Source organism: Lonchura striata, chromosome 6 (assembly GCF_046129695.1).
Source record: "Lonchura striata isolate bLonStr1 chromosome 6, bLonStr1.mat, whole genome shotgun sequence".
NCBI lineage: Eukaryota > Metazoa > Chordata > Aves > Passeriformes > Estrildidae > Lonchura > Lonchura striata.
The window spans coordinates 25,780,626-25,807,535 of NC_134608.1; the positions used below are offsets into that span (position 1 = coordinate 25,780,626).

The 26,910-nt window shown below is 42.9% G+C and overlaps 1 protein-coding gene across 1 annotated transcript; it reads left to right on the forward strand.

The window, feature by feature from the left end:
- EGLN3 (egl-9 family hypoxia inducible factor 3) lies at positions 1 to 26,788 on the forward strand. Its single transcript, XM_021542669.3, has 5 exons — positions 1 to 542; positions 20,428 to 20,547; positions 22,354 to 22,490; positions 23,179 to 23,252; positions 24,346 to 26,788. The coding sequence occupies exons 1-5, from the start codon at positions 186 to 188 to the stop codon at positions 24,381 to 24,383; spliced, it is 726 nt and encodes a 241-aa protein (XP_021398344.1). The 5' UTR covers positions 1 to 185; the 3' UTR covers positions 24,384 to 26,788.
- The last annotated feature ends 122 nt before the right edge of the window (positions 26,789 to 26,910 follow it).

Consider the following 26,910-nt stretch of genomic DNA (forward strand, 5'->3'; position numbering starts at 1 on the left):
CCCGCAGCGCCGGGCCGCGGTGCGTAGCCGAGCCTGCAGCGGCCAAAGTTTTACCTCGCCTCGCCTGGCCTCGCGCCGCGGCGGAGCCCCTGCCCGGCTCGGTCTGGAGCGGACGGCGGCCCCACGGGCATCGCCTCCCAGCGCGGGCGCCGGCAGAGCAGCGGCGCGCCCGTCCCCGCCGCGCCATGCCGCTGGGACACATCATGAGGCTGGACCTGGAGAGAATCGCCCTGGAGTACGTCGTGCCCTGCTTGCACGACATCGGCTTCTGCTACCTGGACAACTTCTTGGGGGAGGTGGTGGGGGACTGCGTGCTGGAGCGGGTGAAGCGGATGCACCGCGACGGGGAACTGGCCGACGGGCAGCTAGCCGGCCCCAGCCGCGGCGTCGCCAAGCGGCATCTCCGCGGAGACCAGATAAAGTGGATCGGAGGCACGGAGGAGGGCTGCGAGGCCATCAACTTTCTCCTCACTCTGATAGACCGGCTGGTGATGTACTGCGGGAGCCGGCTCGGCAAGTACTACGTGAAAGAGCGATCCAAGGTAAGGGTCCGCGGAGCCCCGACCTCCCGTCCGCCCGCCGGCACGGGCTCCCAGCCGGCCCGACCCGCCTCGCAGCTGCCGGCGGGACCCGCCCCAAACTTTCCACGGGCACTCGTCCGTGGCGCGTCGGCGCTATCGGCGGGTGCCCGTGGCTCGGGCAGTCCCGCGGGGCTGTCCCGCAGCACCGCCCGGGTGGCGGAGGCGCGGTGCGCTGCCCGAGGGACTCCCGTGACGGCAGCCGCTCTCCAGCCCTTGCCGCCGGGTGCGGGGTCCCGCGGAAAGCGGGGCCGCTCCCTGCGGGTCCCTCGCCCCGCCGGTGCCAGCAGCGCTCCGGGGCGGCTCCTCGCAGCTCCCCTTGTTGGGTTTTCTCCGGGCTTTACCGCTGCCGGACCCCATCCAGTCCCTTGCCTTTTCACCTGTGTGACACCGGCCATCCCTTCGCAGCCGTCCCGGGGGCTCCTTGCTTCTCGCAGTGGGGCTGGAGCCGACTGCACCCCGGTTCTCCTTGCGCTCACCCCAGGTGCGGACAGGGGCGTACCCCACCAAAAACGTCTAACCTTGGCTATTTCGGGGGGGAGCAAGGTCTCCACACTCTCCCTGGGAACGTAGCCAGCTCTGATCCGATTGTTAAGATGTTTTCGCCCATGTATTATCCTGCATAGTTTCGCGGTTCCGACTCTTGTCGCCGTTCTACAGCTGAAGAGGTTATCGTTACCGCATTGAGTATGGCCAGAATACGGGATGTTTAGTAGTTTGAGCGCAGCAAACTTTTGTTTTAAAGAGACAAATTGCTTTTTCTAGGCTTTCTCAGAAATGAAGGGGACACTTGTATTATTAGTTTCTTTCCCAATGAAGTTTATTTGCACTTGCAATGCCATTAGTGTGGAGTTAACTCGTCTTTTCTTTCCTTGTCTGTTTTGCTACGGCAAAGTGTACTAACTTGGAACTAAGTTTACTTTGTTGTCCTGAATACTGAAAACATCCTTATTTCTTTATTTCTGACTTGACACAGTACATTTTCAAAAGGTCCGCTGCTGTTAGAGATATGCCAGAAACAAAAACAATGAAAGTTTTAAAAAATTACAATAGGGAGAAGCTAGGCATTTCTCTTGATCCTAACTTGCACTGACTAAGGGCGTGTGTGAGTGGTATTGTGATTCCCCCCTGAAAAATGATGAAAAAGGTACAGTGATATTTACCAGTTGCTTGGGAACACACTGAAACCTTTGCATGCATCCCCATGCATTTACACACGGTAGTGGGAATAGTAAAAGTTGAAACATTGTTCCTTATGCTTAGCTCTTTAGAATTAGTGATCATCAATTCAGTTAAAGCTTGGGTAGGTATGTTTTAAAAATGTGGGTAGTTTGGATTTTACTTATTCCTGTTGAGAGCCTTGTATTAGGAGGCATAAATAACCATCCTGCCTTGGCACATCTTTAAGGTCATCCTTATCCTTTCTCCGGGTGATTTCTGTTTACTACTGAAAGTGCATTTCTGGCTAAGGGTGTGTGCGCAGGGGTGGATATTGAGGGGCGTTATTTAAAAGCTGGATTGGTGTGAAAGGAGGCTGTCCAGACTTTTTACGAGGTATTTAGAAAACAAATCATCTGGATGAATGAAGGCTGTTGGTGCTGGCTGGGAAGAAGGGTCTTTTGGGCAGTGGTTTTGGGTTGTAGAGATGGTTTTAAAACAGCGTTTTGGTGTTTTTGAAGGCATTCTTGTACAAATAGTAATAAAAAATAGAACATAACTTGTTTTATAAATAGGTAGCAAGATATTTACTATGAAGAGAGACCTCTGGCTCTTGTGACTTAATGTGAAATTTGTCAGAATCCAAACAGCACATGGAAGTGCTGCACAAGAGTCCAGGACTGAAAGGGACTCAATATCTCACTATTGTTTGCAAAACCAAATGCAGAGAAATTTTCATCAGTATAGTAACCAATCCCCTTGTTATAATAATAAATACCATGGGTATGTGAGGCCCTGGAATAGCAGCTGCTGTCTGTAACTGAGACATGGGATGCCTTCAGCAGAAAGATTATTCCTGTGACTAACAACTGATTACTACAGTGCATGCAGGTTCCCATATTGGTTTAAGACATCTCTCTTCTACCATTAAACCTTCCCATTCTGCTTATCATCTGAAGTCTTATTAATGCATACACACAAATCCCAAATTTAAATTCAGCAAATTTTTATTTTATCTGGTGGATTATGTATGTAAATGAATGCCCACAAAACTTTCACAGCTTAAGATTTGTGGATATGTGGGGTGTTCATGGGTGACTGGACCAGAGCTGCTTTGTGGGACATGTGCTGTTGTAATTTATTGTTTTGGCATATAGATATTACTCAGAACTAAGAGCTCAGAACAATTTGTTTAAAATGTAAGCCTTTAGGTACATGTTAACTAAATTTGTCATGAAAATGTACTTATGTCATATCAGCCCATCATTATTTAAAGGTTTATACTTTCAATAAGTAGTGTATGACTTTAGTCTTAAGCCTATGTGTTGGAAGAAGGTGAGAATGAATTTATGTCAGATTATGTCAGTTTAGTGTGAAGTGCTTCATATTTTTGTAGCTACACAAATATAAGTCCTGAACAACTTTTGTCCAATAAAGGAAATTTTCCTTTCAGCTAAATTAGAGGAACAAGTCAGTTAGGATTGTGCTGTTTCCAAATTAATTTCAAGAGAGTTAAGATTGCATCAAAGAGAACAAACAGAAGTAAAATTTTCAAGGGCACTGGATATTCATAGGAGTTGCTGGTTGACTTTTGCGGGCTGATCTTGAAATGTAACTTTTCATCTTTGCAGACCAGTGATACAAATCTATCTTTGGTGAAAGTTGTATTTGAAAATACTGGCTGGTTAAATGCTTGAAACATGGTTAAAGGTTGATGGACCTAATGCACTGCTTGTTGGCTTTTGCATTCTCATCAACTAGTCTCCATTTTCTAGTAAGATAATATAATGGTTCCCCTTTTCTAGTAGGTTAATGGCTAAGGACATCACTGAGACATAATTGACCCAAGTTCAGTCTTCTTCTCAGAGTGAGATGATTGATGTCCTTGCGCAGAGGGATGTTCTGGCATGAGGACAGAAGTCACTGTTTTTGAGGACCTGTCACTACTCTGCTGGAGCTTTACTTGGTGGAGAAAAGCTAGTGGCTGTTTCAGGTCAGAAGCAAAGCTGCAGCTTGGTGTGTGAGGCCAGTCACCCAGAGTGCCCTCTGGATCAGGTGGTGCTCCAGGGACTGCAGGTGAAAGGGTGATGTGCTGCAGCTTCTGACTCCCCAGGTCCCAAAGTTTAACTGCCATTTTCAGGGCCTTGAGGGGGTGTCCTGTAGGAAAATACTGTACTATAAATTTCTCCTTGAAGACTAGAGAAATGTTTTGGTGGTGGGTGGAGTGTCTTTGGAGGTTTGTATTTTTTTTTTAAGAGAATCTGTGGAGCCTGTGGGAACTTGGAAGTCCCTGATATGAGGAGGCAGGGGAGCGTACGGTAGGAACCAGGTTGGCTGGCTGGTGTGTGGAAATATTACAGTGTTGAATTGTTTGCGATGGGGTGTCTGCATAATTCATCTGCTGCTAAGAGGCTGTGGAATTGCTCTTTTCTCATTTTGCCTCTGCTGGAGGAGGGCAGCTCTCCCTGTGGCTGGCAGGGTCCCAGAGCAATGCCATCGGTGCCTGCTGCCCTGGGCTCCCTCAGCTGACTCAGTGCTTGACGCGCTGCCAGCGCTGCGTTGGTCCTCACGGCGAGGGGTGGAAGTACTTTGAACTGGTGTGGCTGCACTCTGAGTGGACTCTGCACCTCGCCGTGAGAGCAGCGCCTCCTGCTCTGAGTCACAGATACCCTCTTGGGTGCCACCAAGGGCTGAAACCCATGTCAGTGCTGCCATTGAGGACCTTCAGCCCATCTTGCACCTGCTAGACACCAGTGAGTTCTGCTGGTTTGAAAATAAAGCAAGAATTCATAATCTTAAGAGCTGCTTTGTGTTGAAGGAAGCCTGTGACTGGTGTTTTCAGTTCAGAACACAACTGCTTACGTTCAGTGTCAAGTGTATAGCCTGAAGTTTAAGAAAAACCCTGTTTACAATGTAAGATTAGTTAATTTAGAAGTCCCTATGGGATGTGAACCTCCTCAGAAATGTGCTTCCTCTGCTTCCACCCTGCTCTTCCCACCCTGGTGGATCCTCTCTAATGGTCACACAAGAAGTAGGTCTTTTGTGGTGACAGTCCATAGCTAGTGAGTGTTTACTGGAAACCAGAGTGAGTTCTGCCTATCACATGATGGGGTGTTCCTAGGTAGGTTTTGAAATATGGCCTGCACAGCAGGTTGTTATCAAGATATCTGTTCCTGAGGATTGAAGAAATGGATGAGATGTCATGGCAGTAGTTTTACAAAGTCCCTCTTAACTCAGGTAAGGACGTAAGGTATTTTTGCATTTATATATGAAGAAAGAAAAGCGCTGTTCTATAACATTAAAATTCTATGCTTTGCAACGAAAACACGGTGAAATGCTGAATTTTATCATTTGAAGAGTGAGATAACAGAAAACTAGATATAGTAGGCTGAAGAGTGGTACTACTTCTTGAGATATACTGGTATGTTACAAAGGTTTTTTTGATACTTAGGTAGCAGCATGCCTTACAACTTGTTTACAATGGGAGGTCTGATGAATACCACCATCCAGAAGAAATGTGCATAATTTCTTTCTTCTAATCAAATGCACATGTTCTGCCATAATGCACAAGTTCAAATCTGTTCTTCTGGCCAACTGCCGGCAGAGTCCAGAGCCACTGGAACTGTAAATACAACAGACAAGTCATTTTATGATACGAGACTGAAGAATTCAGCATTGGCACAGATCCTAGTGTGGTTGCTTTGGCTCAGTTTCAAAGCTGATGTTTATATCTGAGTTTGTCAAGCAAGATTAGTTAGCCTGGTTAATTATACACAGGAATGTATAATTTTTACTTGACAATCAGATGAGTATAAACTTGGGCATATTAACACTTGTTTTTGTTCTTCATCAAATTATTCTCAATGACTTTTGAAACTTTCAAAATAACTACTTCTCTGAAAGAGGCCCTTGGAGAATCGTTTGGGTAAATTCTTTCAGCAGGGACAGGGCATTGGAGAAATGGAGCAATATTTTACAGTGATGCACATATCTGTAAGTGGGTTCAGAAGCATGGGAAGCCTCTAGGGAATGGTATTTGAGTTAATACTCAGGTGTTCAAGTTGCAAGCAGCTTGAATTCAGTAGCTGTTATGCATCTTCACTCTTAAAAACCTGACTGTAGTGCATTGGCAAACTTATTTCATGGTAGGTAGTGGCAAAAACCTGCTGCCTTTAGTGTGTGCTACCCCAGAGCCTTTGGCTGCCAGGTGGCTTTTCTTGGTCCTCCTTTCCCTCTCTTGCCAGAGAAGTCTGTATCCACCCAGTGACCTTTATCACACTGTGCCAGGAGGCTGTCCACGTGCTTTACAGCCATAGTCCCAGAGCAAGGCAGAAGGTGGTTAATCCTATAAGTGAAGGGAAATGTCAGTGCTCTTAGGCAATGTAAAGATATGAATTATCTGTTTATCCTGAGTTTGTGCATGTGTTTGTGGCATCTAGGCAATTTTTTTTTTTTAATTGTCTGTAATTTTGCAGTCCAGCAGTTCTTTGAGTCTTGCTAGACTCTAGTGTTACACAATGCAAAGCAGTGAAGTTTTCCACAATCTCTCATATATTGGTCATGCATTTTCTGCAGTAACTTTTTATTCATTGATGTGCCTGCTCTGTTAGCAGCTATTGCTACTACCATGTCAGCTTTTAATGCTAGGGACTTGGGGATGTTGCCTTACTGGTGTGCTGGCCAACAGCTTGATCGCTTGCAAGCCTAAGTAAGTATGTGCCACTCAGTTTGCATTTATGTGAGAACCCATTGCTCACTGAATGCTGCTGTGACTGTAATACAGGTGGCATTAAGGCCTCTGTGTATGGGGAGTGTTTGTCCTTTGTACTCCCAGGGATGTGTGTGTGGCATCACAAGGTGCAGTATCCTTGGGAAAGCCACTGGGGAAATGACAAGATTCAGAGTTCAGTGCTCTGTCCTGCTGAGCTTGCATTTTGAGAGGGAGGAGAGCTGGGCATGGAATCAGAGAATCAATTAGTTTGGAAAAGACCTCTGAGATCATTGAGTCCATGCTGTGACTGAACACCACCATGTCGTCTAGATCATGGCACTTAGTGCCACATCCAGTCACCTCGAGGGACAGTGACTCCACCACCTCCCTGGGCAGCCCATTCCAATATCTAATCACCCTTTCTGCGAAGAATTTCTTCTTAATGATCCTTGCTATTAATATTTGTGTGCCTTTTCCCAAGCTAATTGTTAATGAATAATTCAGTCCATTTCATACAGTTCATTGCCAAGAGCAGTATATGTTGAAATGGACATTCATTCTCATAACACTGATGCAGTACAGGAGGTATGCAGGAAAAGTGGCTTGTTACTTTGTATTAAAGATTCCAGCTGTGTTAATCCCAATCTCTTTATTTGATTTCACAGTAAACTCTTCTTTCTCTGACTTCCAAATTTATCTGGATGGTGGATCCATATAATACAGACTTATCTTGCATGTTGCTTCCTGAGAAATTTGCTTGATTTATTACATGGAAGTATCCTCTTCCATATTGCACAGATTTTTTTTTTTTAATTTTTTTCCTCAGGTGGTGGTGGAACAGTACTGCAAGTCCTTCCCATTTGTGTGTGGAAGGGATGAGAGAGGGAGGAGATAAAAATGCATACATGCTTGGATCATTGTGCTTCTAATTAGATAAATGTTTGATGTTTCCTGAACAAACTAAATACACTTAAAAGAGATCAATACTTTTATCAGATGTTTCAAGATGACTCTTCCTAAGAAAAGGTACTTTCTTCTTTTTTGTTTCTTTGAGGTATTTACTTTTTTCTGCTCCTCTTGCAATTGGATTGAGTTTTCCCATTGTGTAGCAGCAGGCCCCATAACACTCACCCATCTTGCGGTGGATGGCTTGAGAGAAGGAGGCAGTTAGGAAAGAAAGCCTAGGAGTGTTTCTGGTTTTACCTCTGTGAAGGAGGATGTGTTCATACCAGCTTGAGGGAATTGAAAGCCCTGGGTTGGATTTGTCATGACTGTAATCCTTCTGTCACAAAGCTGAAGACTGAAACAACATTGTTAAAAAGCTGCCAACAACATGTCTCCCTAAGCTTCTGTGAAAAGAGTTTATTGGTAGGGTTTATTAGTAGAGGAGCTCTTGGGAAGAGATGTTTTAGAAACTGCTTCTGGTACCTGTGCCTATGGCTGATGGCTGCTGTGGTGGGCTCCAGGGTGAATAACTGATGCAGTGGTACAGAACTTGGTGGGACTTGACAGAAGGCTTTGACTGATGCATAACAATTTGTAACAGGTTTTTAAAGTAACCTGTTATTGCTTTGAAAAGATGTTTCACAGTTGGTCAGAAAAGCAAGAAGGTCTCTCTGTTCAGTCAGTGAGGTGAAGGAAGATCACAAAGGAGGCTCATGCCAAGTAAATCATCTATCTCCTTCTGTTTAAACTATTTACAGGCACATCATCCCATCAGCACACCACTCATGATCATTCCTGTGAATGGAGAGAGCTGTAAGCTCCGTTTCCCTTCCATCACTCACATATGCATCTAGTATCTCTCAGTGACAGAGAGGAACTTCTTCCCCTACAGACATTTTTCTCTTGACATTGTGCTTTGATAAGATTAGTAGGTGAATAAACTTAGTACCAACATGCAAAGCACTTAGTAGAGACCTACTTGTTGCTCTGATTTTTCACAAATAAAGTAATCAAAGAGATTTTTGCTGACCATAGTGGTTCCATGGAGGCTTACTAAATGTTCATGTTTAGCCACCCAGATAAAAATGAGTAGTCTAAATGACAGGACTACAGCATAACACTCTATCTGCACTGACTGGAAACAGCATAATTTTTCCAAAGCTTTGCAGTTGGAAATGGCAGAGTAACCATATCTTTTGCTAAACATCAGGAAATTGCAACCTACTTTGTAACAAAAAAAATTATCAATTTTGAGTCTTGTGTCTGTCTAGTTCATGTGAATCCTTTGGTCAAAATAAATAGTTTGATTTCTGTACTTTCTTTCTGGATCTGAAAATCCAAACAAGATATGTCTGCATTTTTCCTGTCTGTAAGTCATAATATATTAATCATTGCTTATGTGTTCTTGCACTGTAATTTTTTATACAAAGTGATAAGACAAATGTTTTTAAAATTTTGGTTCCAGTTCAGCAATTCACTTAACTAGTGTTCCTTAAAGACGCTTTCAGATCAATGGGACTTCAAGCACATATTCTGGTGCTTGGCTTAGGCTATGCTATAATGTGTTTGGAAAACTTCAGGAAAAGTTGCATGTCTTGTGGCATCCCTGGTGTTTGTATAATTTTTTTTCTTACATTTGAAATGCAGGTCATCTTTTATGTGGTCTCCTGGGAGGCAGCAAGGAGCCTCACTAGATGAAATAGATAGCAGTTATGATTTTTACCTGACCTTTGCAACTGACTGTCTTATGGCAAACTTGTCTTAATAGTATTAACAGTAGCATTTATTCCAGTAATGCATGCAAAGAGATAGGCAGTGTGTGGTGAGGAATGCCATATGGAATGGGAAAAGCCTGGGGTGTAAGAACAGTGGGCTTTGTGGTGGTGGAGATTGGCATGGAGCTTCTTGACTGCCTTGGAACTCCAGGGACTGAAGAAAGCTTCTTGCATAGCCCCTCACTGGACCATGTGGGTAGAAAAAGCAGAGCAGAACCAAGAGAATTTGAGAGAGAAGATATTACGGAACTAGTGGGAGGAGGGAAGTGTCAATTAGTCCTCAAATTACCTGTGCCTGGTTTTTAACTTACCTGTGCCTAGGGTGTTGTTCTTGCTGCTGAAGACCATATGTAACTGCACCCTCCCCTTCTGATTTCCCACAGGAAATCTGGTAGAAGTGGTTTGAAAAGTGGAAAAAGCTTCATCATAAATGCTGTAACATGTCCTGCATTTAAGACATAAAAGCCATGCCATATAAGTAGATGTGCACATACAGGAGAGAGTCCCCCAGAATGTTTTGATAACTCTGTTCTTGACAATATTCACCAACATTTCCACCTAAATAAGTTAACTTGCCCTCTGTCATCTGCTGTATGGAGCACATACATGGTGTCTCCAAAGCAGGCCAACAGGAAGGGTCACTGCCAGGTTAACTGTTTTACACACTTCCTCCTCATGAAGGAGCAGTGAGAGGATTTGTGAATGCTGGTCCTCATTGCCAAATTTGGTGTAATTCAACATTTCATGGTGGTCAAACACTGAAGTCTCAAAGTTGTGCATTTTACCAAGATATTTGAGTGCATTAACTTGATGTTTAACTGGTAATGTAAAGGCTCAGTGCAGTCTCACATTTGCACTGGTAATTTCTTGGCAAGAGTAAAAATGTAGTTGACATTTTTTTTTGTTTGTTTCTTTACACTTGGATGTCTGCAACTGAAACAATTTTTTTTTTTTTTCTTTGCTGGCACTTGGTTAAAAGCATGTTTCAGTACTTACCATCTGTAGAAGCTACTGCTGCTAGTTATAAGCTGTATTAGTACAATGTTTTGGCTGCAGTTAGAAAAGGCACTGCCTGTGCCAATGCTTACCATAGCTACAGGCAGACATAGTACCTATTTGACCCCCACACTGAAAAGGGCATATGTTACCCTATAGCTCTGCCTCAAGTATCTGTCTTGCCTTTCCCCTCTGTGCTTTCCACCACAGAGATGCATTTGTACCCCATACCTCTAGCAAAGCCAGCTGCAGGACCCCCACCAGGTGGTTTCTTACCCCTGCTCTTACTACAGCTTCTTATGCCTATGCAGTCACTATCTCTCATCTCCATCCCAGGGAGGAGACCGGGGTGAGGGCTGCTTTCTCTGGCTGCCCATGCAGGTGGTGTCCTGGGAGAGCAGCCTCTGTCCAACCTCCAGCTTAGCTCATCCTTGGCTTCCCCTGTGGTGGCTCTGAGTACATACTGCTCTTGTCACATTGGCTGCCAGAAGAAAGATTATGGAGAGGAAGAGGAAGAAGGAGGGAAGTGAGCCAGAAAGAACACTCCAGGCTTTCTGCATCCTCAGGAAACATCCTGAAGTCACACCAGTGAGACTGCCTCCCTTGCTCAACAGTTACAGTGCTTCCTGCAAAAACTACCTTAGATGCTATAGAACATTATTGTTGTAAGACTCAGTCCTGAACTGGGCCTTGAGAAATCTCCTAAAGGCTGCTGCTTCAGAGAGTTGTGGTGGTGGGAATGACTGGGTAAGGCTCCAGAGGGGACTGCAGCAAAGCAGAGCAACAGGTGTGAGCAGGCTGAAACCTGTCAGGCATGGATGTGTCCCTGTGCAAGGCCACTGCCCCAGCAGGAGAGTCGAAGCCTGTGTCAGTGGCCACAACACAGCTGGCCTTTAGGTTGGTCTCTTCTGTCAGGTGGTGGCAGCATAAATCCATGGGAGACACTTGACCAGTGAATAAAGAGAAAAGGGAATTCAGCAGCCTGTGTTCAAATCCAGAATCTAATGTTGTCCATGGCTGGGTTAAGGGACAGACTTCCTTGTTCGGAGATGAGAGCTTTTGTGAATACCTTTGAGACACGCTGATGTAAGGCTGGCAGTCAGTTTGTGGTGTGTGCATGGCTGTCTATGTGTGCTTGCTTTGCTCAGAGTTGCTGAGTGTCTGTCTACACATACCTTAGTGGTACGAGTACCAGCTGTGTACATGGTGGAGAGGGAAGGCACTAAAACACTTAAGAAGATTTATATTTCTTTTTTCTACCAATACATTTTATTGCCTAGCTTTAGAACGGGTGTACAGGTTTATTATTACAAATTTCCCTTGAATCTGAATATCTTGTTTCCTTTCCTGCATGGAAGGATGGTGTGTCGCTGAACACACATCTATCCACTTTAACGGAGAGATTACACTGTTGTAAAGTGCACAGGTAGACAGAGCAGTACAACTTCATGTGCAGGCAAAGCCTTAGAGGTAAAGACCACAAGTTATTGAACCATAGTAGAAATTATTTCTGATGGTAATTTGTTATAGATAATTTTAATGGGTTTTACACTTAATTATTCATTCAAAATCTTATGCAGGATACTGTTATCTAGTCAAGTCCTCTGTAAAGGTGTGGGTGAGCAAAAGATGAGTGAGATGGCTTCCTTCCAAAATGAACATAGGAGATAACTGGTCTCATCAATTAGCATTAATTTGGTTTTACTGCTGTGATAACAAGCACTAAGAACGTTGATCTCTCTGTTTATGCAGCGCAGTGATGTCTTAGCAGCCTCAGGAGCCCAGACGGCTCTGACAGGGAGGACCCTTGAGGCATGTTTGGGGGACCTGCCAAGTGTGGTGGTGCTTCTCTGAACCCTGCATTCCTCTCTGGCAGTGAAGAGTGTTTTTCACTGAGCCAGAGGGGGCAAAGGGAAACATCTTCCCTAGTGTGGTGCTGCCTCTGGTGTGGCGGGATCGTGCGGGGTCACAAGAGGCGTCCTGGGTGGTGGCCTCAGGGAGGACTGTTGGCAGCTGGGGCCTCCTGTCCCCATGGCACACGTGCTTCAAGGTAGTGGCTCATCACCTCCAGTGGCTCATCACCTCCAGTGGCTCATCACCTCCGCCTGCCAGGGCGTCCGGGCTGCCCCTGATGAACTCGCGGGAAGTGTTTGAAGTGCTGCATACCAAATGTGAGCTGATAAGTCTTGTGGGCTGTGTTGCTCACTTGCCCTGGGCCCACATGCTAAAAATAAATGGGTAATAATAAGAAAAGGATGTTGGCAGCTCAGACAGCTCCAACAGCAGCAAAAGTTTGCCTATATTGTGGCTGTCTTTCCTGACCTTTATTAGTGCAACCACAAGAGCATCAAAATATGCAGTTATTTAAATGTTGCGAACAAAAAACCAGAAAGTGGTGTAATCCTCTGGGTGACTAGTAGCAGAACTGAAAAGGTCTGACTTGCTGATGAAGAATGAAAGGCTGGAATATTTCAGAAACTGAGATTATCTTTCTACCCCACAGATGAGAAATGTTCCTCAGAGGATGTCTGTGCTAGTTACCAGGCTTTTATTCCCTGCTGAGAAACTGAACATACAGGGACAGTCCTCACAGATTTCCTTAATGAGCTTGCACTTATTTATGAATTTGCCTTTCTGCGGGGGTGGTGCTTATCACGATGTCCCCCAGGGCTCATTATAGGGGATGCTTTCTCCATCTGCATCAATTGCTTGGGATGCTTTCTCATTAGTGCAGCTTGGTCAGGTTTGGTTCTTTGGGGAGAGGAGAGGGCTGAAAAGAGTTTTCTGGGTGATCAAAGAGTGCTTCAGCAAAAGGCAAAAATAATCCTAAATGTAATTAGACAGCATTTATTTTAAAGTGTGGGAGATAAGCGCAGGAGGGAGGGACAGCTCAGTAAGAACGAGAGCCGAGGAGTGCCTTGAGCGGCTGTGTGCTCGCTGCCTGTGTGGGTTTCCCCTCTTCCCTCCGCAGCCTCTGTCTGAAGCGCACTCTGGAGTAAAGTTTGCATTTGATCGCCGATGGGCTCACGCTCCGCACGTAGCGCTGTCGTTAAGCCATCATCCCGCTGGCCCCCAGCCAGGGCTCCGCGGCGCAGGGGCGGGCGGTCTCTCTAAACTGAGCAGCCTTTATTGATACATCGATGCACTGCGCATGTTTACAGCTGCTAATTGGAGACTTAATCTGAATATCCTTGACTGAACTAATTCACTGGCAATAGCCTTTTAAATTTCAGGTCCCGCCGCGATGGTATGCCTGCTCTTCGCAGCACACTAATCGCTTCTGGAGCGGCGCTGCCGCTGTGTGCGTGCAAGACACAACGACCCACTAACAACACGGGCCAAAGCGTAGGCTTAGGTCAGAGGAGAATGTAAAATAAAAAATCTTGCCTGATTCTGCATTTGCAGAATACGAGAGAAGCACTTGAAGTACTGGAGAAAAGTGTTAATTGACATGTGCACAGGCATATGTAATTTAATTAAGCATACAAAGAAATAATTAATTCTTTTAATTACTACAACAGGCAAAGATGCTCACTGCAAGGACAGTTCTGATCCTATGGTGGTTTCAGATTTGTTTCCTTAACTTTTAGTGTTCTATTTTCCCTGTGCTGTGCTCAGAGGCTGAATCCAGATAATTTGGGTGGTGGTCTGAAAGCAGTGCTGGTTTCCTTGGCTTTTTAAAAAATGTGAGCAATGTAGACAGTATACAGGGGTAGATGAATGCTTGGAACTCTTTTGCCCTTGGAAACCTGGGGAACTTTTTCTGTAGTCAGATCCTTTCAGAGTTTCTGAATTGTCCCTTGACTTTTGGATCCTGTAGGATCCCAGGACATATTCAGCAATGGGAACAGCTCAGCAGAGCTCACTGCTGTCTCCAAAGGCTGGTCCACAAATGCTCCCTGTTTCTCTTGACAGTTGCAGATGGCTGCTGCCCATATGAGACACGGCTGTTTCCTGCCTTCCCATTTCACAGTGGCACTGCTCTGGCAGCCAGCTTGAACTTGAAGGGCATCCAGATTTATTTCCAAGTGTGTGTTTTGTTAAGAAAAAAAAAAAAAAAGTAGTCACAGGCTGAAACAGTCCTTCATATTAATAGGCTATGAAAAACCAGATTTTGTTGCCAATTATTAGGAAAGCTTCTTAAGCCCCATCACAGATTCATTTAACAGGGAGCTCATTTTTCAAGCAGCATCAGTCTGTGATCTGGCTTCCTTACAGACACCTTCCATAAGATTTGAAAGCTTATTAGAGGCTCCTTGAGCTACAACTAGATAACATGCCAGTCATGAACAGCTGTGTGGCATGGAGGTAATCCGTGAACAGAGTTTTCATGGGTAGCTCTTTTTTCTACCCTTAGTTTTTAGAAGAAATGTAACAAGCAGGAACAGTTTTCCATCTTACAGTAGTAATCAGAATATTATCAGGTAGTAGAAGACTTTTGGTTGGTAAGCAAAAATAAACCAGTGTCCTAGCAGCTTCTTCCTGCAGATGAAAGAATAGTCTTTCCCACAATTCCCACCCTCAGGTTGTTCCTCAAAAAATTCTTTAAAAAGTGCTTTTATATATCTGCAAGCAACAAGCAAGCTGAGGTGCATGCAAAAGACAAAATAAGAAAGATGAGAGAGATGATGTTTCAGCTCCTGGAAAATCTGAATCTGATTATCAACCTTGCATGTATGCAAGGAGAAGCAAGTACCAGGCCAGCTGGTGGAAATGCTATCTGTGTAAACAGGACCGTTTTTATCCAGTTATAAGTAATAGTTTGATTGAAGACTGATAACCAAGCTATGGTGAGGAAATGAAGGACCAGTTTTTCATGCAATACTGCCACTGAAGCCCATTTCATGTGTTGCTTGACTGAAGCAATGAGAATTTTACTCCCTCTTGCAACTGGTGATTCCCTTTCCAACAGGCACTATGCTAATGTCTTTGATTTGTTGGCGTTTCAACATATTTTTTTTCCCTCTGTTACATCCCATCTCTGTAGAGTATTAGGTTAGACCAATGTTCCCAGTTCACGCTTCAGTATAGCAGTTGAATATTTTAACTTCATAAATTAAACAAACTAATATTTAATAATGTTAATTAATATTTTATACTTAACCATTATAAACTATGTGTCAGAAAACACTTGGGTGCAATAAGAAATTAAGAAACACCCCATGGTGTTTGTGTGTAAGTCAGGCCTCGACTGAGAATCTCTTGCCTTTGATCATGAAATGTCAGACTACTCATGTTCTTTTAATGTAGAGCATACTGGGTGCTTTTCCCTTTATGGATGTAAAGACTGCAAATCTATGATCTAGAATCAGGTTGAGTGCAATATACATTCAAAACAAAGACAGTCAAGTGAATCCTGGTAGTCCTAATACCCTAGAAGACTGGTCAAAAGTGATTTTTGTTTGCCTTCAAGTTCAGACTGAGAACCACATATTGGGCTGAAATCTGGGACCTTCTGACCTGGTGTAACCACTGCTTCCTTTAAGCACTGTTCTTTTCCACTTACAAACATCTTCTATCAGAGACATTTTCTGAAATGCTCTGTTCCAAGTATCAGGCTGCTCTCGCATTGCTTATTTTGTAAATCATGTCTCACAGCATGATCCTGGCCATCAGCTAAGAGAACTTCTTTTTCTGCTTGCTAGAAGCCCTGGGAGGCAGGAAAAAAGTCCTCTCAACGGAACAGTTGTTTTTTAATCTGCCTTCAAACTTTGCTAGTGTCTTGCAGTTTGACTTGCAGATTTCTCTGGCTGACTTGAGTGTAATACTTAGACTGAATGATAGATAACTTATTTTTGCAAGCTTTTGTGCAATGTGGAATTTACTGACGATTCCTGGGTCCTCACTAAAGCTGGTAATTGCTGCTTGTTTAACTTGTGGTTGATTTGCACTCTCTTGGGAAAGCTAACGTCCCTGAAAATAACAGGGCAGAAACTTTAGTCTTGATGATTTACTTTTCATTGTCCAAGCTTTGTAAGGTTTAATTTTTAACTGTTGACTAGACTACCAGAGCATTGGTCTTCATGTGGTGGTGTGTAATTGTGACTCCAAAAGCATGCATATGGATATCAGTTTTTAACTATGCAGCTGTTGTGTAAGACAAACTCTTCTTTTTCTACTTAGAAAAGGGGAGTGTTACAGAAATTTTCTGAGTGCTTACACTGGGAAGTTAAGCCAACCAACAGCCATTGTAATAGATTGTATTGAAAAAGAAAAGGTTAGGTACATTCCTGCTCATTACTACCTATTATAGTAAGTTTGATTAGTTTAGTTTTTGAGATTGTTAATGAAGAGAGGAGTTGCTTCCAAAAATGGAGTGTGCTCTTCTGGACAGAATAGCCAAAAGTGTAGGAAACATTTTTTACTAACACTCCATGTGCACACCTGGCAAATGGTTTGATTATTGTTATCGAGCCTCTGGCTTTTGTAGCTGGACTGTGCACTAAACTGGCAGATACCAGTGTTCACAAATTACCTAAATTAAGTCTGGGTCATGCATCTCATCTCCTGTTTCTTGTTTGCTTTAAATTAATCCAAAAGTACCGCTAACAGCTGGAATCCCTGCTGAGGCCAGCTTGATCTGCTCTGGAGCTGCTCCAGCCATTGCTCTGATAAAGCTTGATATCATTTCAACAGTCTCTAGGAACCAGAATGATTTCCCTTCATTGTTTACAGTTTCATTCAAATATTTGCTGTGCCAGGAAAAAGGATATTTCACTTCTGCTTTTCTTCTTTTGCTGCTGCTACTAGAAAACTTTTTTCTCTTTGCTTTTCTGAAAATTAAGCTATAGTGTGGCCCATGCTTTAGGATTCTGTGGGAATTGTTTCTCTTAATCTCCAGGGATGGAGTGTTGCAGTTGCAAAAGGTGCACACTGTAAATAAATAAATTATGCATCAATGTTGGAGACAAAGCACACGTTCTAAGAGAAGATATTATGTGGGGGAGGCCAGGGGAACTCTGGCCTTCTGCCTAGATTTCCATAGTAAATAAATCCCTTTCATGATCTGCCCTTCAGTCTGCTGTTCGGTAGCTTTTTGTTTGGGACATTAAAAATAGTAGTAGTATTGGATTGATTTTTAGGCAGTACAGTAATCTCGGAGTAATGTCTGCTCTCCAAAGAGAGACTTAAGACCACCATAATTTTGTGTTGAACATTGACTTAAAAATGAGGTACTGTCAGTCGGCGAGGTTGTGTTCCCGTCATGCATCCTCCCCCTGGTGTGGTGAGCAGGGCTGTGCCGAGCTGGGCCGAGCTGGCGCTGTCGGTGCCCGTGCCCTTGGCACAGCTGTGCCACACCTAGCTCCAGCACAGCCCCCTCCCTGCCCCCTCTCCTTGGCACTCTTAGCTCTCGGGATGTGTTGGGTTTGCAGGGCAAGGTTTTGGTAGCTGAGAGGCTATCAGGGCTTTTTTGTGAGAAGCTGCCAGAAGCTTCTCCCGTGTCTGAAAGAGCCAATGCCAGCCTGCTACAGGATGGACCCACTGCTGGCCAAGTAGAGAACTTGGGAGTGAAGCTGAGCTTGGGAGGAAGGGAGGGGTAGGGGGAAGGTGTCTTAAGGTTTGGTTTTATTTCTCACTATCTTACTCTGATTTGACTGGCAATAAATTAAATTAGTTTTCCCAGGTCAAGTCTGTTCTGCCTGCGACAGTTACTGGTGGGTGATCTCTCCCTATCCTTATCAACCCATGAGCCTTTCATTATGCATTCTTTCCCTGCTCAGTTGAGGAGGGGAGTGAAGGAGTGGCTTCAGGGGTACCAGGGTGATGTTTCCCAGTGTTTAAAGATGCTGTTTTACAAAAGGCTACTGTTTTAATTATTAGACCTGATGCAGTTCACTGCATGTGGGATGGGTGAAAGTAAACCTGCATGAGGTGCTGTGCTAGTAACTGGGATGGGGGAATACACAAACTGGGTTATCCTCACCACTGAGGGCCCGGCTTCCTCAGACCACTATTACATTGCAGATACAGCTGACTTGTGCTTTCCACCAGACTTATGCCCTTAACATGTTCCAAGCACTATGCTGTAGACTGGCCCTTCCTGCCATTATCAGCTGATAGTGAAATTAGTGCAGCTCTGGAGCCATTTGCAACAGCAGAATGACTACAGAAAAGATGGCATCTACCTAACTGCTAGGTGTGATGGAAGAGAGCTTATTACTCGGAATTAAAAGTACTTGCTTTTGTTTAGCATAATGTCCTGAAAATGCAGGCCACTAGTCTCCCGAAATCTTTGGCCTGAGGTGTGGAGAGCAGGCCATGGTGACTTACTGCTGCCTGTAGGTACTGTTCTGGTGCTTGCTGTGGGGAGGAAAGTTAATTCATGCATTGCTTACTGCTATGGGTAGGTTTTGTTCTTGGTAGCAGAGGGTTCAAGGGATCCCCTGTGCTGGCAGTAGCTTCTGTGCTGGTGTTTGTTGGCACAGTAAAATTTCCTTGTTGATTAAACTGTACCTGGTCATGTCCCATGGCAGCAGCGTTCCTTTCATATATGCTTGGAAGAAGAAAACAAGAATTCTGGGGTTCCTAAATAAAATTTCTTAGTAAAGCTGTCAATCTCCAATTTTCAATTACATTATAAACTGTGCATATCAGATCATTGGAGCAGGTCATGCAAATGGTGCACAATTAAATCTTCATTCTGTGCCACAGGCATGTAAAAACTGTTATATGTAAAGTTAGGGTTTTATTGTCTGAAAGGATGGAAAAGTAGATGGGTAAAAAACTGGTTGGACTTGGAGAGTCATGGTCCATCAGACCTCTTATACCCGGAGGCTGCTACCAAATGGGGCACTACAGGGATCTGTCATGGAACCTGTTAATGTTAAACACCTTTATTTAACAGCAACCTGAAACAGATGGCAGAGTGTGCTCTTCAACTGTGCAGAAGATACCAAAATGAGAGGGACCAGTTGAAGCCCTTGAGGGCAAGGCTTCCACTAAAAGGAAACCAGATAGACTGGGGAAACAGGCCAACAGAACCTTATGAAATTAAACATGGGTAAATCTGACTCCTGCACCTGGGAAGGAAGGGCCCCTTGCAGAAGTACAGGTTGGGGGCTGCCAGCAGATCTGCTCCCCAGGGGAACCTGGGAACCCTCAGCTCATCCTGGTGGACAGTGAGCTGAACTTGAGCCTGTGGTGTGCTTCCTGCACAACTTATTTATGGGAGCACAGCACACAGATCGAGGAGTGATAATTGCTCTCTCCTCTGCAGAAACCACATCTGAACACTATCTGCAGTTTTCTAACTGAATTTAGTCCATCATTTCCCATCACTCTTGTTGCTAATGCTGGCAATCTGGGGATGTCAGGGGAGTGGGAACAAGACTTCTATAGCAAAAGCTTTAGGGCTGATTGGTATCACTGCCAAGTAGCCCCAGTAGTGAAGTGACTGAGACAAAGATCTAGTACCCTACCAGCAGTCTCATCTGCTCTTGCCTGCATTCTGCTTAAGCTGCTAATTAAATCGACTAAGTTTAATATGTTTTTGCTGTAAAAACCTTTTAAGACCTGTTGATTGCCATGTGGTTTGGAGTAATTCATGTTAGGCTTATCTCATAATTCAAGGTGAAATTTAAGCCATGAATTAAGTGATTGTATCAACAAGTCTGAAGACTATCAAAGAGAAAAATGCTATGAAAGCTATTAGGTTAATTCTGTGGCTCAGTCCATGAAAGCAAACATGCACTGTTCAAACACAGCACAAAGGAGTTGTAGCTTTTTGCAGACTTTGCTCTATGGAGTTTTACCAGCACCTCCTGAGGACCACTCACTTTGAGTTTACACAGGAGCGAATATGACAGTGACTGGAAGATATGAATAGAGGATGATGGTGGTAGTAAAGCATGACATCCTGGGACTGCTTTCTACTTTCATTATGACTAGAAAATCTGTTTTGCAATGACTGCTTATCTGTAGAAACGCAAGCAACTTTCAGCTGAAAGTTCATGCCTCAAAGTCATGTTGCTTGTAACAAGCTTGTACTATGCATACTAGTGCTCTAGTTTCATTTTTTTCCTTTTATTTTAGTGTATTGTGAATTATGAAGGGTATTTATTTTCCAGTTTTGAATTTCACACTGGCTGAGCTGTCCTGTGAAAGACGTTTGTGCAAAGATACTTTCAGGGGAAGTTTGCTCTAGGTTTTCGATTGATCATCTGAAAAACAGTGAGCGAAACTGGTGGTGGGAGGATGCTTAGCAAATTAAAACTGAAGGTAGGTATCTTGTAGAATTAATTCTTTTACAATCTCTATATTTCAGGCTATGGTTGCTTGCTATCCTGGAAATGGAACTGGGTATGTTCGTCATGTGGACAATCCAAATGGTGACGGGCGCTGCATCACCTGTATTTATTACCTGAATAAGAACTGGGACTCCAAGGTGAGTAAGCCATGGGGCTGAGACAGAACAGGAAGGAAGAACTACTTTGGAACAGAGCTTTGGAGCTGTCTGTTGTTTCTGTGAACTCTGATGAACTTCTGAACTGTTGGTCCATTCTTCATCTCTTCTTTTTTTTATTTTTTTTTTTCTGTCTGTTTTTGGCAATGCTTTGGATGTAAGAATGTGAACTGTTTCCTTATCGTCCTCTCTCCCATTCTACACACATACTGTTGCTATAGGATAAAACTATAAGCACTGGGCTGTATGCTCTTAACACTTTGTTTAGAGGAGAAAAAGAAAGTCAATTCACTACAGTACAAGTGGATTGTGGGAGTAGAGTAAAATGACAACCCAAATTTGTGACTTTATCATCCTTGATACTTCAGATTAAACTGTACAAGACGTTCTAGGCAGTTCCCTTTTCTTATTTATGAAGCAGTGGGGCTTAGAAGAGGAGCAAACATGGTTTGATTCCTCTTGACTGGATGGAACTCTTGTTTCTGCCTATAATACTATAAGGCAGCCTTAAATGTCCCATACCTTTAAATTAGAAACAAAAGAAGAGTTTATAAAATTGCAGGATGTCTCTTTGCAAGTCTGTTTTTGTAATACACCACAAACTGTTCATGGGGGTTATTGTTTGAAAATTGTCCAATGTTGTTTGCTTCTCTAACCTCTTTTTAGGCCAATATGTTCTTTAAGAACAGGTAAATACTATGTACCCCAATAAGTGAGTTCAGATACAGAGGCAATGCCGTTGAAAAATGCAGTGTTGCAGAAAAGCATATCTTGTTACAGGGAATATGACAGTGAAACATCTCAATGTAATAAAATGAATGAGGAGATGTGGGAGGAAATGCAAATATCCAGTTTATTTTGTGCACTGCACCTGTATCCAAATAGTGAGGAGGCGCCCAAGTGAGCACTAAGAAAAGCTAACTGAAATGCAGGACACTGATGGAGTTTGTTATGTTGATGTGATGGTGGTTTTATGTAAGTATATGCTGGAGGACATGCAATATAAGAGTATAATCATACTGGGCTTTGAAAGCAACCATGTGGCTTTAAACATGGCTTAATAGTTTCTCACTAAGGTCTGCATGTGGCATGGAGGTACCACATCAGGTCTGTGATGCAGCATTAAAATCTCCAAAGAGCCCTCTAACAGCAGGAGGAGGAGGCAGGATTCATCTTAATCTTTTGAAGTTTCTAGAGTGTGTGCAGATCACCAGACCTTTTTCCTGAAAATCATGGCACATGGAAAGACAGAAATTATATGGTAGAGAAACGAGGCTGTGTGATGTGGGTGGGATCTATAATGCATTTGAGAAGTTTTACAAATCTTAACAATAAAACCAAACAGACTTCAATCTTCCTGAGGGGTAGATGTTAACTCCTAAATGATCAGGCACGGCTTCTGAAATACCAGAAGCAGTATCTAACAGTTGTTGGGGAGACAGCCTGAGCTCAGACTGGTCAGGTAGAGCACCTCTGTCATATTCACTGGTTCTAGAAATGTGACTGGAAGCTCAGAAGTTTCCCAGTGTTTGCTGCAGGGCTGGTGTTAGCTTTATCTTGGTTCATTTGCTTTAGACAGAAGCTTAAGCTGAAACATTACAAACTGGCAAAATCAAATTGGCCAAGAGACAGAGTAAGGTTTTCCAGTGTTGTCATGTAGCTGTCGTGTTTATCATTAGATGTTTATTCCCCATTTATTAGCTGTGGAGGAGAGAGAAATAAGTTATTTCTCATGTGAATGTGTGGCTTTTTATATGTGCAAAAACTCAATCTTTCCTTTTCTTTCAGCTGCATGGTGGAATTCTTCGAATATTCCCAGAAGGAAAGTCCTATGTAGCAGATGTTGAGCCAATTTTTGACCGATTACTTTTTTTTTGGTCAGATCGAAGGAACCCACATGAAGTCCAGCCTTCTTATGCAACCAGGTACATAGCATATTTAATATTGGTTTTGGCTAGGAAAAAACCCAGAGCATCTCTCTTACCAATATTTTTGTCCAAAATTATGGCCATCATGTTTAAATACATGTGCATAAAAAATAGACAGATGTTGAGTGAATTTCCTGGTTTTGAGTTATTGGGAATTCTCTCATTAAGTAAGGAGGAGCAAGCTCGAATGATACATTTCCTTATGTGCTAGAAAAAAAGGCCCTTAACCATTGACAGGAGAAATCTTCCAAGCTGGGCATAGCTGTTTAGCTGGGAGGTGCTGGGTTATTCTTTTGCCCTTGTAGCACTATAGGGATTGTTGAGGCTACCATCTGTCAGCAGGATGTGAAAAGCTGATGTGACGCAGGGCAGGCCCCAAGCTGCCTACAGGCGTCCCAGAACAGAAAAACAGGCAAAGGTCTGGAAGCTACTTTTGCCCTCTGTTACCAGGGGCTGTGCTCTCTTTTGTGCCTCCAGCAGAAATTCTCACCTTTATTTCTATCTGACTTGTTAAAATACACACTAAAATGCTGTCTGTGTTTGCCTATAAAGATGTGTCATTTTCATTCTGCTTTTTTAGTGTATGAATCCAATTTTGGTTTTGCTTTCTCCATGAGCATAAAACTCCAGTACTTTATTTTAGTATCAAAAGTGGAAAGACATGCAAAGTTTCTTTCTTTTATAGATATGCCATGACCGTGTGGTATTTTGATGCTGAAGAAAGAGCAGAAGCCAAAAAGAAGTTCAGGAACTTAACCGGTATGATTTTTTTATAAATGTTCACCAGAAAGAATTGAATGCATTTTGATCTTTCCAAAGTCACAAACAGACCAGGAGTGGTTCTGTAGCTACAAGCATATTTAACGCATTTTTAGAAACCTTTTTCTCCTCCTATTATTGCTAGTCAATTATTTTATGCAAAGTGGAGAAGTTGTGACAGAAGATTCAGGCCTAGCCCTAGAATCTCTGATGAACAAAATGGGGAGAATGGGAGAGACAATTTCTTATTTGAGTCCCAAATGCCTGAGATTTTTTTCCTACCTTAGGTGGCTACTCCAATCAAAGGGCATCAGCTCTTGTTTTGTTATTTGGGAGGTATATTTTGCCTCCTCCAAACCCTGCTTAGTACCCTGTTTGGACTTTCACGGACAGTTTAATAATTGTGTTCTTTAAATGTTCTGAATGAATGGTGTCTGCCTTCTGCATTAGTGAAGGGCAGAAGCCCACAAAGAAGTGACCCAGCTTTCTAATGGCAGCCACATTGGCTTCTGCTGGAGTAATGGCATGTGAGTCATGGACTGAGTTGTCCAGATGTGTTCCAACACCCTACCTGGGACCATGATCTAAGGGTGCTGTTCAGAGCAGTTTAAGATCTGGTCTTCCGGGGCTGCCTCCTCAAAATACAGGGTGGAGAGGACTTGTCTTTTTAAAAATGTGTGCAGCTGGGCAAAGTTGTAATTAGTCAAATGATTTTCAGAACAGACGGTTTTAATCTCTGTAGCTTGTATGCAAAGCAAATGCTGCTTTCACCTTTAAAGAGGATCAGAAAAAAAGGGGCCAAGAGGTGGTGGGGAAAAAGTATCACTGATCTGGGGTCTCAGTTTATTGGACTACTTAAATATTGCATGAATCATTTTCAAATGGAACATGAAAAATGTGTGACTGTCCTTGTTAACATGCTGTGGTATCATAAAGTCGTTCAGTCCACATAGTGGATTCATGCCATGATTCTGAAATGGAAAGTGTTGTCCATTGAAAACAAACCAACTCTCGTTTCTGAGTTTTAAGATGCATACAGTCAGAACCCCCTGGTTTAATCACTTTTTGGTTTTCTTTTTTCTTTTTGGTGTAGATGCGAGGAAGAGAGAAGCACCTCTTACTGAAGACTAATCAACTGTTCATGAACTCTTTGTGAGGAAATAAGATCCCAAAGATGACTTCCATTTCCAGCAAATAAGGGCAAAACATTTTTATGCACAAGAATGCACTGGTTGTGTCTAGCACATGCATCTTATGCTGATGGTACTTGAGGCTGTCTCCTGTCATGCTGCATCTGGTAGAAGAAAGACTTGTTTGCTCTTTGCCTTTTGCTGGAGAAAATAAGCAGGGTTTAAAAAAAAAGAGTATGTGATACTCAAGCCTAGTGGTAGTGGCTCAGCCAATTGGCTTTTGATCACTCTTGTAAGTAAGATAATGGTCATTGGAACTAGTGGTAAAAAACTGAATATTATTTGCACTTTATGGGGAGAAGAAGTTCTAGTTAAATGGGAAGAAGCCTTGCAAGTTTAAAATCAGTTGGCAGACTGCTGACAGGCACAGAGAGATATTTGACATGGGAAGTTAAATTGGATATTTGTAGAGCATTTTACGGTCTGTCCCAAATGGACCTGTTGATGTACTGTTTAACATTTTGCTGCACAGAACATTGGTTCAGCTCTTCAGAAACATGACTTCCCAGATGTTTGTCTATGCAGTCATCACATTTTCTGAATTTTGTTTGCTCTTCTAGAGGCACATTCTAGCTCTACAGCTGTACTTCCCTTTCTGTCCAGGACTGAGGGGAAAGTAGTTATGTATCTGTTCACAACTTCATAAAACCATTTTTTTTTTCTGTTTTGAGCAGGATGGGTTGTATGTTTTCTATTTTCATAGTTTGGTAAAGCAGCTGTTTTCTCCCAAAAGTCTGGTAAACTTGGAAGGCTTGTGGGCACACAGTGCATTGGCCCTTAAGGTCAGTGATATGTAGAGAAATGTTTACTTTGTGACTTCTCCATTTGCTATGTTCTGTGAGACATAGATATGAATCTGAAAGGGAAAGATATGTCTGGCAGTCTGACAGATATATGATAAATAATGAGTAAGTTAGACTTGATTTTTATGCTGCATATTCTTAGTGAACACACTTGTTTAATTTTGCATGCATATGTAATTTGAATGAAACTGCAATTCCGATTCAATTGATCTGTGATGCCAGGTAACTACTACTGCTGTGCCCTAGCTGTGAGATGAGTTATTCAATGGCAAAGCACACATTTTTTTCTCAGTTTTTTTTTTTTTTTTAACTTATTAGACTCAATGAGTAACTGGTGACCTATTCCTAATTTGTCTAAACTTCTACAACCAGCACTTACTATGCAGTTCAGAATAGCTCTTAATGAAGCTGGGATCTGGCAGTGGATGTATTTATCACTCACATTAATTGTTTTCAACTTAATACACTCACTTGCATTCATTTTTATCCCATGCTGTGTGTGTCAGGCCCTATTAAATGTTCCAAATAGATGCCCCCTTCAGTGTCCCATATTTTCCTGTGCCACCTGCCTATGGTGGTGAAGGTGGTGTGTCTGAACCACTGGCCCCTGCTCTGCTTCCCCATGCTCTGCTGGGTTGTCCTGCTGTGATGGGGCTGCATTTGAGCTAGGGAATGGAAAAGTAGTGTGCAATGGCAACTATTAAACGTCAGTGACAGCAAGGTAATAGCTGCATTGGACAGAAAAGAAGTAACTTTCATGACATAAAAATTATAATAGAAAATTGAGTATTTTTTAAAGCAGTTTTGTGTCTTAAAGAAAAGCTGAGCATCCTTCAGCCTGCCCATGAATGCTGAATGTAACCCCTTATTCTCTCTGGATTCTCCCAGAGATCCAGCTATGGTCTTATAGGCCTGACCACTGTGCACCCTAAGAAAGGAATATGAGGGAACATGTGTGGCTAATATTTTTGCAACTCAAGACTAGAAAAAGACAAAGAATATGATAAATATCCTTTAAGGTTTAATGTTAAGAAAAACATTATTCTACTAGGGTTGCTTGTAAGTAACACCAGAGACTTGAAGGAAAGTTAATGGTAACTTGAAATTCCCATTCTAAAATGTTCATGTGGGAGGTGAAAGAGTTTGGGCTCTTCCTTGAGAGTGAGAGGCAACCCTTTGAAATGTAAGAGGTGTTGGAAAAGATGGCATTACTATTTAGAGAAGATGATGGCATACAACTTGTTGTATTACTATGCAAAGTTGATAATGACACCTAAATTTGAAACTCTGACATGATTTTAAAAGGAGGAAAATCAGATAAATCAGAACAGAGCAAATATTGCTTTGCCTCTTGAAACTATAACCTTAAAAATTAACTAGAAAGTATTGTTAGTACACATCTTACTGGAGCCTGGAACAGTGGAAAGCCAATGTGTGGTGAAAGGGGAAAAGCTTTGTGTAAGGGCTGAAAAAGAAAGGTACTTCAGTTATCACTGTTGCTACCACCAGGTTTCTGCAGTGGTCAGCAACTGGTATGGTGCATGGAGCAGTATAGTTGCATTTATTGTAAATAAATACATATTTTCTTTTTTGTGAATAGCTTCCTCATCTATATTGCATATATAGAAGACAGGGCAATTATTCTGTGGCAGGGAGTGTTGTCTT

Excerpts from the sequence above, each read along its gene's own strand:
- EGLN3 (XM_021542669.3), top strand. The coding sequence starts at position 186 with ATGCCGCTGGGACACATCATGAGGCTGGACCTGGAGAGAATCGCCCTG. Across the intron at positions 543-20,427 it reads ACGTGAAAGAGCGATCCAAG|GCTATGGTTGCTTGCTATCC; the intron begins GTAAGGGTCCGC and ends TCTATATTTCAG. Across the intron at positions 23,253-24,345 it reads GAAGTTCAGGAACTTAACCG|ATGCGAGGAAGAGAGAAGCA; the intron begins GTATGATTTTTT and ends TTTTTGGTGTAG.